The following is a 14,071-nucleotide window of genomic DNA, read 5'->3' as shown; positions in this document are numbered from 1 at the left end:
GACTGTGATGAGATGTTGAGGCTCATCAAGAGAAGCGAGTACAATGTTGTAGACCAACTTCTACAAACGCCATCCAAAATATCGGTGTTATCCTTGCTTTTGAATTCAGAACCACACCGAGAAGCTCTGCAGAAGGTTTTGGATGTGGCATATGTAGATCATGATGTCACGATAGAACATTCGATAGCATTGTTGCAAACATTTGTAACAACCTGAGTTTCTGTGACTCTGATCTCCCCGAGGAGGGAAGAGACCACAACTTGGCATTACATATATCTATGAACTGCAAAGACGACGCCATGTCCAATGTGCTGGTGGACACTGGGTCATCGCTGAACGTATTGCCAAAATCCACTCTCTCGAAACTGTCATATCAAGGGCCTCCCATGAGGCAGAGTGGAGTAGTTGTGAAGGCTTTCGACGGGTCTCACAAAACTGTGATTGGGGAAGTTGATCTCCCAATCAAAATCGGACCAAGTGATTTCCAGATTACCTTCCAGATTATGGACATTCACCCATCGTATAACTGTCTCTTAGGCAGACCATGGATTCACGAGGCAGGGGCCGTGACATCCATCCTACACCAGAAATTGAAATTCATGAAGAATAAGACGTTGGTGGTGGTAGGGGGAGAAAAGGCTCTCCTGGTTAGCCATTTGTCTTCTTTCTCATATATAGATGCTGAAGATGAAGTTGAAACTCCTTTCCAAGCTTTGTCTATTGTTGAGCCTATTGAGAAGAGAACTCCTTCATTTGCTTCCTATAAAGATGCAAAGTTGGCCATTGAGTGTGGTGCAACTGCTGGTTTAGGGAAAATGATTGAGCTAGAAGACAACAAGTCTCGGGCTGGCATAGGCTTTTCTTCTGGGGTGTTCAACGCGAAAGGGTTGTTCAAGAGTGGAGGATTCATCCACACCAGTCAAGGCGAGGAAGCTGCTGCCATTCTGGAAGAGGACGAAGAGGATTCTGGCAACTTCGTCATCCCTGGGGGAATCTGCAATAATTGGGTCGCTGTGGATATTCCAACAGTAATCCATAAGTCAAAGTAATGTTCATTGTGTTTAAAAACCCTCCTCCCATGCCAAAAGGAGGAGTGATGACATTGTTGGCACATTAATACAATGATATTTTCATTAAATAAATTCATGTTAAATGTTTGTTTTTCCAATTATTTTCCCTTTTCGCCTTTTGCATGAAATTGGTGATCACATAAAACCTTAAAAAAAATCAATCTTTTCATTTGCATAATAATTGCCTTGTTTGAATTCTAAAAGCTTTTCATATCCAAAATCGTTATGCAGGTTGATCAAACCCATTGAACATTGTTGATTCTAAGTGTTGGCAGCAATTTTGGTAAAACAAAGAGTGTTCATAAGATGTCATGTGTGATGTCTTAACATGAGATATCCTATGTACCTGCTGGAGTTAAAGAACATGTGCAAGCAGGATTGTTTCAGAATGCCACATACAATGACAAGGCTTCTGATATTGGTTGTACCTGCTGGAGCTTATATGGAAGACATGTTCATGCAGGATTGTTTCAGATGGCATACACAATGTCATGGTATCTGATATGGTTGTACCTGCTATAAAAGGAAATTGGATTATGCAGGATTTTTCTAGGATGTCAGACCCGATGTCATGACATCCTGTACACAGAACATTCAGTATGAATGTCTGGTGTTTTGTGATTGCACAAGTATTAGCAATCATTGGTTGATTGAAGATATGGCTAGCTGGCGCATTCAATCAGGGATTTCAACCAGATTTGATTATTTTCCAAGGAGATCTATACAGCTGTTATAAAAAGATTTGATTGGAAAATATATTTAGGGTTTTCAAGATATCCAAGCCCAGCAGATTGCTTCTATAAAAAGGGGCTTAGAAAACCTGTTTGAACACACAACCAAGACTGAGCGAAATTTAGAGAGAGAGCTAGGGTTTGTGTCTGTAGGTCATTCAAGTCATCCATTGATGATTGAATTGGACTGATTTGTCTTCTTGATCAAAGTTGTGAAGCAAGATCAAGAGTGTGTCTTCTTGATTGAAACTGTGAAGTAAAATCAAGAGTTTTGTAATTGAAAAGTATTTTCTTTTCACAAGGATTTTTGTTTAAAATCAAGGGTGTGTGATTGTAAGGGAAGTGAGTGGGTTCTCATATCTAAGAGTGCTTAGGTAGAAGTTGCACGGGTAGAGATTAGGTGAGAAAGATTGTAACTTGTTGAAGTGTACAGATAGTCTTTGAACTAATTCTATTATAGTGAATTTCCTTCCTGGCTTGGTAGCCCCCAGACGTAGGTGAGTTGCACCGAACTGGGTTAACAATTGCTTGTGTGATTTGCTTTACAATTATGTTTATATTTCCATTGTGTATTAACAGATATTAGTGTCATAACATCACCTTCGACATCTTATATCTGATACCAGAATTACAATTGGTATCAGAGCAGGCATCCTGCTCTGGCTTTGGGTGAGATCTAGGGAGAATACTTTCTAGTACAATGGAGAGGGATGGAGGATCTGTTCATAGGCCACCAATTTTGGATGGTTCTAACTATGACTATTGGAACCCAAGAATGGTAGCCTTTTTAAAATCCCTTAATAATAAGGCGCGGAAAGCTGTCTTGACAGGCTGGGTGCATCCTGTTGTTACTAAAGAAGGAGAAGCCACTACTGAGAAAAAGCCTGAAGAACAATGGTCCAAGGAGGAGGATGACCTAGCCCTTGGGAATTCTAAAGCTCTGAATGCCATCTTCAATGGAGTGGACAAGAACATCTTCAGATTGGTAAACAATTGTGAAATAGCTAAAGATGCTTGGGACATTCTCAAGACCACTCATGAAGGCACATCCAGGGTAAAGATGTCTAGACTACAACTACTCATCTCCATGTTTGAAAACTTAAGGATGAAAGAAGAAGAGAATATTCATGAATTTCACATGAGTATCCTTGAAATTGCTAATGCCTCAGGAGCCCTGGGAGAAAAGATGACAGATGAAAAACCGGTAAGAAAAATTCTCAGGTCACTCCCCAAGAGATTTGCTATGAAGGTAACTGCAATAGAAGAATCTCAAGACATCTCCAACATGAGGGTAGATGAGCTAATTGGTTCCCTCCAAACCTTTGAGTTAGGGTTGAATGATGGTGTTGAAAGGAAAACAAAGAGCATTACCTTCATGTCAAACACAGAAGAGGATAAGAGTCAGGAGGGTGATGAAGATCTTGTCAATGAAGTAGCTATGTTGGGAAGGCAGTTCAATAAACTGTTGAAAAAGATGGATGTAAGATCAAAGGCAAATGTCAAGAACATCTCATCTGACATCAGTAAATCCAATAATGTTGGAAGAAGAGCAAGATCATATGAGAAGCTCAAAGAAGGAAAAGAGGTTCAGTGCTATGAATGTGATGGGTATGGACACATCAAGACTGAATGTGGTACCTACCTCAAGAAGCAGAAGATGAGTCTTGCTGCCACATGGTCTGATGAGAGTGATACTGGAGAGGCTGCAAATCTTGTGACTGCTTTGACAGGAAGATGGGGGTTTGATGAAGACTCAAGTGATGATGAAGTTACCTTTGAAGAATTGGCCTCTACCTACAGAAAGTTGTGTCACAAAAGTGTAGAGCTGTGCAAACAGGTTGATAGCCAGAAGAAGGAAATTACTCAACTTGAGAACGAGAAGATAGAGTACTTGGAAACCATCTCCAAGTTACAAATAGAAGCAGTGGTTCTGAATGCCAAGCTAAACAAAAATCCACAAGCTGAAAATCAGAAGATAGCACAGCTGGAAAGTGAGAAGGCAGACCATGTAAAAACCATCTCAAAATTGAAGATTGAAGTCATGTTTCAAAATTCTAAATTAGAATAGATGACCAAGTATGTAAGGATGTTAAGCAATGGGTGTGACTCCTTAGACAAGATTCTTCAAACTGGACAAATAACAGGAGACAAATCTGACATTGGGTATAATAACTCAAAACCTGAGAGCAGTGACACTGGTGTCAAACCTCAAGCCAAACTTAAGTGCATTCAACAACATGTGATGTCACATTATATGTCACAGCACCAACGGAGAAAACAGTTGAAAGGAAAACACCAAAGATGGAGATGCCATTACTGTGGGAAATTTGGTCATCTAAAGCCTTTCTGCTATAAACTGTATGGCTATCCTAGGTCTGCTCATCATCAACATCACCATCAATTCAGATCCAAACATCATATGCCTATCATCAAAAAGCAATGGGTCCCTAAGACAAATGTCACAAGTCTGATAGCTCACATTCCCCTCAGAATCTCAGCCAAAGAAGAATGGTACTTTGATAGTGGATGCTCCAGACACATGACTGGAAACCAAGACCTGCTAACTGATTTGCATCACCATACTATAAGTCATGCAACCTTTGGAAATGGAGCAAAAGGTGAAATCAAGGGAACATGTAAGCTTGATTGCGTTGGAGTACCTAGACTTGACAAAGTTCTACTAGTCAGAGGCTTAACTGCAAACCTCATAAGCATCAGCCAACTATGCGATCAAGGTCTGAATGTTAACTTCACCAAGACTGAATGCCTAATCCTGGACATAAAGAGTGAAGTAGTTATGAGAGGAATCAGGACCAAAGACAATTGCTACATATGGAGCTCTCAACTGGATTGTCCCTTAAAATATTGGTTGAGAACGGATACTCTCAAGAGTGATGCAAAACAAGGCTGGGGAAAATGTCATACAAAGATGTTACACCAGAAGCTCAGAGGAGAAAAGGTTATGATGGCTCAAAAACCTGAGAGATTAGACCAAACAGGTGGACATTTGACCAGTCACAGGGAGAATGGAACTGTTGGGACTAAGCCACAAAGGACTCTGTGCAAAAAGGCCAAAGACAATATTGAGAAGATTTGGATGACACCTGTGAAAGGTACAGAAGATGATAGCAGTAGGGCTCAACTAGGTTGGATGAACCTATTACTGATTGCATACAATGTCACGCACGATGTCATAACATTGTATTATGACTTCCTGAATGCTGAAGCCAGGTCCAAAAATCAGACTCAACACAGATGGACAAAGTACTTCTCTAGCTATTATCACTCCATTGGAAAATTTATGGAAGACAAATTCGGAAGTCGAAAGCTTGGACTGGAACTAGCAGACAAGCTTGCAAGAAATTTGGGTAAAACTGAATATGAGGGAGGAAAATTAGGGATTTGGACTCTTGAGAAATTATGGCAATTAAAAAGAAAAAATAAAAGAAATAAAAATAATGTTTGCCCTTTTAAAAGAAAGAGCCCCATTAATGATAAATCATTCCCAAGTTTTGAAAATAGTATCTATTCCCTTAGCACACGCTACCTAAACTCAGCAACTGCCATTTCCATTCAACTTCTAAGAAAAGCTCAGCTAGGGCAAAGAAACCTTCCTCAAAAGTCCTACAACATGTCTCAACATCCATCATCATCTGGTACCAAATCCTCCCAACATGCAAAGACTCCTTCTATGGAGTTTGTAGATGAAGACATAATGGATGTCACTCCTCTGTGCATGATACCGGGCGACACCACTGGTACTTCCTCCAAGGCTGGAGATAAGCAAGGTAATACCTCTGGTAACTCCTCTCTTCATAAAGACATGTACTACACTGATCGTGCTATAAGGAGACTGGTTACGAGAATTCTGAGTGAAGGACATAAAGTTGAAGGAGTTTCTGCCCCTCTGTCCAGAAGGGAACCCTCCCCTGAGGGAGAACCCCATGCAGATAAAGATGATGATTCATCTAGATCAGAAAAGGAGGTGGCTGCTGAAGGGCTTTGCTCTCTAGGTAAAACCCTACCTAGCAAGAAACAAAATGTGCCTCAAGAAAATATTATTGATCTGGAGGAAGAAAGCACTGAAGGAGAGGATGATCCTTTGGTTCATCTGGTTAAACCTAGCGTAGCTGAGAAACTGAGAACTAAGAAAGGAAAAAGTATGGCTAAAATGAGAGTTGTTAGAGTGAAAAAGACTGCAGGAGTAGGACCCTCAAAACCCTGGAGCAAGGTTGAGGTTGGAAAAAGAAAAGAAAGAGACAGCTCTGATTCTGAGGAGAATGTTAAAGACGATGTCCCAGACATCTCCCCTGCAAAAAGGTCGGCTGGTCAGAAATCTCCTGGCAAGACTGTTGCTGCTACTGGTGTACATCTTGACAAAATCTCCTTTCACATGAAAGATGGAGCAGCAAAATGGAAATATGTCATTCAGAGAAGAGTAGCCATTGAAAGAGAGCTTGGACAAGAAGCTATAGAAGTAAAGGAGATAATTGAGCTGATCAAGAATGCTGGACTCATGAAGACTGTGGTGACCCTACCCCAATGCTATGAGGGGCTGGTAAAAGAGTTTATTGTTAATATCTCTGAGGATATTCATGATAAGAACAGCAGGGAGTTTTGCAAGGTATTTGTAAGAGGCAAATGTGTGAAATTCTCACCAAGTGTCATCAACAAGTTCCTAGGAAGAGGAATGGATGGAGGAGTAGACCTAGAAACCACAGACAATGAGGTATGTAGGGTTATCACAGCTGGCCAAGTTAAGGAATGGCCCAGTAGAAATCACTTATCAGCTGGAAAGCTCAGTGTTAAATATGCCATCCTGCACAAGATTGGCTCAGCTAATTGGATTCCTACTAATCATGCCTCTATTATCTCCATCAATCTTGGAAGAATCATTCATGCTATTGTAACAAGGGTTAACTATGATTTTGGCAAGTTCATATTTGAACAAACCATTAGACATGCTTCTACAAATGCTGTGAAGTTACCCATTGCCTTCCCCTCCCTTATTTGTGGCATTATCCTGAGCCAACAACCAGGGATTCTGAGCACAAGTGACATTCCAAGCAGGAGAAAATCCCCTATGTCCATTCATTACAAGCTGTTTGAGGGAAGTCATGTCAATGATGTCATGACATCTCCCAGAAGGGAGTCTACATCTAAAGGAAGCCTGATTGACCAACTAAAAGAGACCTGCAAAGAATTAGACAATGGTATAAGGGTGGCCAAGGCCAGAAAAGAAGCGTTAGAAGTTCTCATCTGTATCCTGGAAAAGGAAGACATGGAAAAGGCTGGAAAGGACTCAAATACAAGATCCCAAACCAGTTCTGAAAGCTCAGAAGACTCTGAAGGTGCAGGTGAAGATGAAGATGAAGGTGAAGGTGATACTTCTTCTTCTGACTAATGGTTCCTGCCTGAATTGAAGACTGGGAGGTGTGGTGGAAGCTGGGCTGCTGTTTGGAAGGCTGTTGTCTTGATTGGTTTTTGTTTTTGTATTTTGTGGCAGTCCTCTTGATGCCTGTTATGTAATATTTAGGGCTCTTAATGAGTTCCTTAGATTTGGTCTATTCCAGCTATCACAGCTGTGTTTAATGATGTTGTGTACTTCCTGAATATTCTGTTTTAACATGCTTAATGTTATAACATCAGTTTTAACTTTCTCTGCTAGGCTAATAGACATTTATTTTGTCTGATTGGTCACCTTTGGTCAATTTTGACTAAAAAGGGGGAGAAGTGCTTGATATGGAATATGGAAGTTGGATGTGGCTATTATTGAAAGAGGTGCACAGCTGCTGATGTTGAAGCAGATGTCAGTATGACATTCTGGCTGGTATAGGTGTTGGAGTTACAGTAGCTGTTATATTTGATGCATGCACAAATTTAGGGGGAAAAGAAGTACCCTGGTGCATTGTGCATTTGTGTGTCTTACTAGTTGCATCCATAACTAGTAATTCTGATTGTTGCACAGATTTAGGGGGAGGAGAAGTACCCGTGTGCATGTGTGTATTACTAGTAGCCATAGCTAGTAATTGTTTTGCTTCTGCTGCTGATTAAACTTCTGTTATGTTGTTTAACTGCTGATAGTTTGCCTTGTGAACAAAAAGGACAAATATATGTTTCAGCCAAAATTTGCCAAAAGGGGGAGTTTGTTGATTCTAAGTGTTGGCAGCAATTTTGGTAAAACAAAGAGTGTTCACAAGATGTCATGTGTGATGTCTTAACATGAGATATCCTATGTACCTACTGGAGTTAAAGAACATGTGCAAGCAGGATTGTTTCAGAATGCCACATACAATGACAAGGCTTCTGATATTGGTTGTACCTGCTGGAGCTTATATGGAAGACATGTTCATGCAGGATTGTTTCAGATGACATACACAATGTCATGGTATCTGATATGGTTGTACCTGCTATAAAAGGAAATTGGATTATGCAGGATTTTTCTAGGATGTCAGACCCGATGTCATGACATCCTGTACATAGAACATTCAGTATGAATGTCTGGTGTTTTGTGATTGCACAAGTATTGGCAATCATTGGTTGATTGAAGATATGGCTAGCTGGCGCATTCAATCAGGGATTTCAACCAGATTTGATTATTTTCCAAGGAGATCTATACAGCTGTTATAAAAAGATTTGATTGGAAAATATATTTAGGGTTTTCAAGATATCCAAGCCCAGCAGATTGCTTCTATAAAAAGGGGCTTAGAAAACCTGTTTGAACACACAACCAAGACTGAGCGAAATTTAGAGAGAGAGCTAGGGTTTGTGTCTGTAGGTCATTCAAGTCATCCATTGATGATTGAATTGGACTGATTTGTCTTCTTGATCAAAGTTGTGAAGCAAGATCAAGAGTGTGTCTTCTTGATTGAAACTGTGAAGTAAAATCAAGAGTTTTGTAATTGAAAAGTATTTTCTTTTCACAAGGATTTTTGTTTAAAATCACGGGTGTGTGGTTGTAAGGGAAGTGAGTGGGTTCTCATATCTAAGAGTGCTTAGGTAGAAGTTGCACGGGTAGAGATTAGGTGAGAAAGACTGTAACTTGTTGAAGTGTACGGATAGTCTTTGAACTAATTCTATTATAGTGAATTTCCTTCCTGGCTTGGTAGCCCCCAGACGTAGGTGAGTTGCATCGAACTGGGTTAACAATTGCTTGTGTGATTTGCTTTACAATTCTGTTTATATTTCCATTGTGTATTAACAGATATTAGTGTCGTAACATCACCTTCGACATCTTATATCTGATACCAGAATTACAAACATAATGACCCAACACCATCTCCCAATTTTGAATTCCCTGTATTTGAAGCGGAAGAGGATGATGTTGAAGAGATTCCTGATGAGATTACCGGTTTACTTGAGCATGAAGAGAAGATCATTCAGCCGCATCTTGAGAATCTGGAAACGGTCAACGTGGGGTCTGAGGATTGTGTGCGAGAAGTGAAGATTGGGGCACTCCTGGAAGAGTCTGTTAAGAAGGGGTTGATTGAATTGCTACGAGAATATGTTTATGTCTAGATACTGACATTGTGCAACATTTCTTACCTTTGAAGCCTGAGTGCGTGCCTGTGAAGCAGAAGCTTAGAAGAACTCATCCCGATATGGCAGTGAAGATCAAACACGAGGTTCAGAAGCAAATTGATGCAGGGTTTCTGGTGACTTCTACATATCCTCAATGGGTGGCCAATATTGTGCCTGTGCCTAAGAAAGATGGAAAAGTCCGGATGTGTGTGGACTATAGAGACTTGAATAAAGCTAGTCCAAAAGATGATTTTCCTCTACCATACATTGATATGTTGGTAGACAATACAGCTAAATTCAATGTCTTTTCATTTATGGATGGATTTTCCGGATATAATCATATTAAGATGGCACCCGAGGATATGGAGAAGACAACATTCATCACACCTTGGGGAACATTCTGTTATCGAGTGATGCCCTTCGGTTTGAAGAACGCCAGAGCCACGTATCAACGGGCTATGACCACCTTGTTCCATGATATGATGCACAAGGAGATCGAGGTATATGTTGATGATATGATTGCCAAGTCAAGAACGGAAGTTGAACATGTAGAGCACTTGTTAAAGCTTTTTCAGCGTTTGAGGAAGTACAAGCTTTGTCTGAATCCCAACAAGTGTACATTTGGAGTCCGTTCCGGCAAGTTATTGGGTTTTATTGTCAGTGAAAGAGGTATTGAGGTTGATCCTGCAAAGGTCAAAGCAATACAAGAGATGCCTGCGCCCAAAACTGAGAAGCAAGTCCGAGGGTTTCTTGGCCGCTTGAATTACATTTCCAGATTCATATCCCACATGACTGCCACATGTGCGCCGATATTCAAGCTCCTCCGGAAAGATCAGACCCACGATTGGACCGAGGATTGCCAGAAAGCTTTCGACAGTATTAAAGAGTATCTGTCCAAACCTCTGATCATGTCCCCGCCCGTGGAAGGAAGACCTTTGATTATATACTTAACAGTTCTTGAAGACTCAATGGGTTGTGTCCTTGGTCAGCAAGACGAATCAGGAAAGAAAGAATATGCTATTTACTACCTAAGCAAGAAGTTCACTGATTGTGAGTCTCGATACTCGATGCTTGAGAAGACATGATGTGCTTTGGCTTGGGCTGCTAAGCGCTTACGCCAGTATATGATAAATCATACGACTTGGTTGATATCCAGAATGGATCCAATCAAGTATATCTTCGAGAAGCCTGCTTTAACAGGGAGAATTGCCCGCTGGAAAATGTTGTTATCTGAGTATGATATTGAGTATCGAGCTCAGAAGGCTATTAAAGGTAGTATCTTGGCTGATCACTTGGCACATCAGCTGATCGAGGATTATCAGTCAGTTCAGTATGATTTTCCGGATGAGGAGATTCTGTACTTGAAAATGAAAGATTGTGATGAGCCTACACTCGATGAAGGGCCAGAGCCTGGTTCCAGATGGAGTATGGTGTTTGATGGCGCTATAAATCAGTATGGAAATGGTATTGGGGCAGTGATTATTACTCCTCAGGGCACACATATTCCTTTTACAGCAAGGCTAACTTTCAAATGCACGAATAATATGGCTGAGTATGAGGCCTGCATTATGCGATTGGAGGGATGTATTGATCTTAGGATCAAGCATCTTGATGTTTATGGTGATTCGGCCCTCGTTGTCAATCGGATTAAGGGTGAATGGGAAACGAATCAGCCTGGTCTCATTCCATATAGGGATTATGCGAGGAGGATTTCAACGTTCTTTATAGAGGTTGACTTCCATCATATTCCTCGAGATGATAATCGGATGGCGGATGCTCTTGCTACGCTCGCTTCGATGATTATGGTTAAATATTGGAATGAAGTTCCCAATATCACTGTGATGCGCTAGGATAGACCAGCTCATGTGTTTGCAGTTGAAGAGGTGAAAGATGATAAGCCATGGTATTATGATATCAAGTGCTTCCTCCAGAACCAGGTTTACCCGCCTGGGGCATCTGTGAAAGATAGGAAGACTCTGAGGAGATTATCAGGCAGTTTCTACCTCAATGGAGAAGTGCTTTATAAGAGAAATTTTGACATGATGCTGCTCAAATGCGTGGATAGACACGAAGCAGACCTGTTGATGACTGAGGTCCACGAGGGTTCATTTGGTACTCATTCCAATGGACATGCCATGGCTAGAAAGATGTTAAGAGCAGGCTACTATTGGCTGAAAATGGAGTCTGACTGCTGCCAATATGTGAAGAAATGCCATAAGTGTCAGATTTATGCGGATAAGATCCATATTCCCCCAACACTTTTGAATGTGATCTCATCACCTTGGCCTTTCTCCATGTGGGGAATTGACATGATTGGCATGATAGAGCCGAAAGCGTCCAACGGACACAAATTTATTCTCGTAGCAATTGATTACTTCACCAAGTGGGTTAAAGCGGCATCGTATGCAAACGTGACCAGGCAAGTAGTCGTGAAGTTTATCAAGAATCAACTCAGATGCCGTTATGGTGTGCCATATAAGATCATTACTGATAATGGATCTAACTTGAACAACAAAATGATGAAAGAGCTGTGTAGTGAGTTCAAGATCGCGCATCATAATTCTTCTCCTTACAGACCCAAGATGAACAGGGTTGTTGAAGCTGCTAATAAGAATATCAAGAAGATTATCCAGAAAATGGTTGTCACGTATAAAGATTGGCATGAGATGCTACCATTTGCTTTACATGGATATCGTACGTCTGTCCGCACTTCAACAGGGGCAACCCCTTTCTCTCTTGTTTATGGCATGGAGGTTATACTCCCAGTAGAGGTGGAGATCCCATCAATGAGAGTCTTGATGGAGGCCAAGTTGACTGATGCTGAATGGGTTCAGAGTCGTTATGACCAGCTGAATTTGATTGAAGAGAAGAGATTGACTGCCATGTGCCATGGTCAGTTATATCAGCAGAGGATGAAGAAAGCTTTTGATAAGAAGGTCAAGCCTCGTGTGTTCCTGGAAGGTGACCTTGTGCGTAAGAAAGTCTTGTCTTTCGCGCTCGATTCCAGGGGCAAGTGGACTCCGAACTATGAAGGTCCATATGTTGTTAAGAGAGCCTTTTCAGGTGGTGCTTTGATACTTACAACTATGGATGGGGAGGATTTCACTCGTCCTGTGAATTCAGATGCAGTCAAGAAATACTTCGCCTAAAAATAAAAACAGAATAGCTCGCTAAGTTGAAAACCCGAAAGGGCGACTTAGGCAAAAATGAGCGTCTCGGTGGATTGAAAACCCGAAAGGGCGATCCAGGAAAAAGTTAGAGACATGAAAAAAAAAAGGAATATATGCATCCCGCTAGATTTGAGTACCTCATCCTGGGGCAATCTAGGCAAAAATTAGGGATTTGGCAAGTAACTGCATCCTGACAAGACTTTGTTCTACAACTGTCATCCGTTGGAGATTCTTGCTCATTCGTCATCAACCGAAGCTTCGAATACAGCGAATTCAGAATTGGTGGAGAAATGGTCATTATGTTCAATGTAGCCTTTTTCCAATATATATCACCAATTTCAAATTTGTAAAGATCTATGGAGTCTTGCCATTTGCAGACTACCATTCCATCAAATAAATTTGAGCCTTTTATCCAATTGTTTGCACTCTTATTTGTTTCTATTCGACAAATGTTTCACATGTTTTAAATTGAGAAAATATCATTGTTTCGAAGAAACAAAATTTTTCATAACTTGTTTTTAAACAAAGTGAACATTCACAATGACGAAAAGATACTTAGGAGATCCTCAGTGCTCTCCCAAGGATGGTATGATCTCCAACAGGGTAAGACATTTGTTCATATTCCTGGCATGACTGTACCTTCTTCCTCCGGAGCCTTTTGAGGTTTATACTACTGAGTGGAATGCTTGTTGAGATATTCACCACTCTCCCCTTTAGCGGAGTAGCAACCATTCCTCCTCATCAGATGTGATCTCCTTGGTAGGTACGGTACCTGGTGTTTGATCCCCCAGGATCCCTTCACCTCCTCGGATAGATTCCCCAGTAGAGTTGCTTATGCGGCAGATTTTATCTGTGCAACAAACTCTTGTCCCCAGCTGGATTGACTGATGATTCATCCCCTGCAAATTTTCTTCCTTCCTGGTATCTCTGATCCCCGGCAGATTGGATATTCTCCAGTGAATCTAGCTTTCTCTCTTGAGATGTAGTACCGGATGTTTGTGTGCTTATCCTTTGAAACTGTTTGTGTTAGAAATGTCTGTCTGTCAGCATTCATCATACATAAATCATGCATGTGTGCATGTAATTTTCAAACATTCAGATATTCATATTACATTTTTGCCATATATCTTTGTTTGTTATTCCTCTGCTAGTTGGTAGTACATTCCCCAAGCAGATGTTGGTGTCTGATCCCTCAATATAGAGTCAGCCCATTAAGCAGAAAGTGTTTATCTTTCCTTCCGCATTCCCCACTGAGTTATATCCTCGTGGACAACAGTTGTTTTCGCTTCCTCCCAACACATATATTGGGATGGGTTCCCCTATTGAGTTATATCCTCACTAGGACGAGTTTTGATTCAGTTTGCCTCTTTGGTTTGATCCTAAATTGGCCTCTTGTGACTGTTTCCTGTGTCTCCCCGTGGTATAAATGAATAACTGCTCAGTAATTAGTAATCATTCATCTTATCCTCGGCGGAGTCTGTGGTTTTCTACCCTTATACCGGTAGTTGTAAACCCTACTTTCTCCCCTTTGCAGAGTTAACCTTTTTGTTCATCCTAGTTGATGACGATTACTTTTCCG

At 40.9% G+C, this 14,071-nt stretch overlaps 1 protein-coding gene across 1 annotated transcript; it reads left to right on the top strand.

The window, feature by feature from the left end:
• The first annotated feature begins 5,432 nt into the window (after positions 1–5,432).
• LOC127102159 (uncharacterized) lies at positions 5,433–7,205 on the top strand. The gene is made up of 2 exons (XM_051039564.1): positions 5,433–6,425; positions 7,077–7,205. Exons 1-2 carry the CDS (start codon positions 5,433–5,435, stop codon positions 7,203–7,205), a joined length of 1,122 nt encoding a protein of 373 aa, XP_050895521.1.
• Positions 7,206–14,071: the final 6,866 nt, after the last annotated feature.

Source organism: Lathyrus oleraceus, chromosome 7, assembly GCF_024323335.1.
Source record: "Lathyrus oleraceus cultivar Zhongwan6 chromosome 7, CAAS_Psat_ZW6_1.0, whole genome shotgun sequence".
Taxonomy (NCBI): Eukaryota; Viridiplantae; Streptophyta; class Magnoliopsida; order Fabales; family Fabaceae; genus Lathyrus; species Lathyrus oleraceus.
The sequence above is the reverse complement of the archived record's forward strand: the minus strand, read 5'-3'. Positions and strand labels throughout refer to the sequence as shown.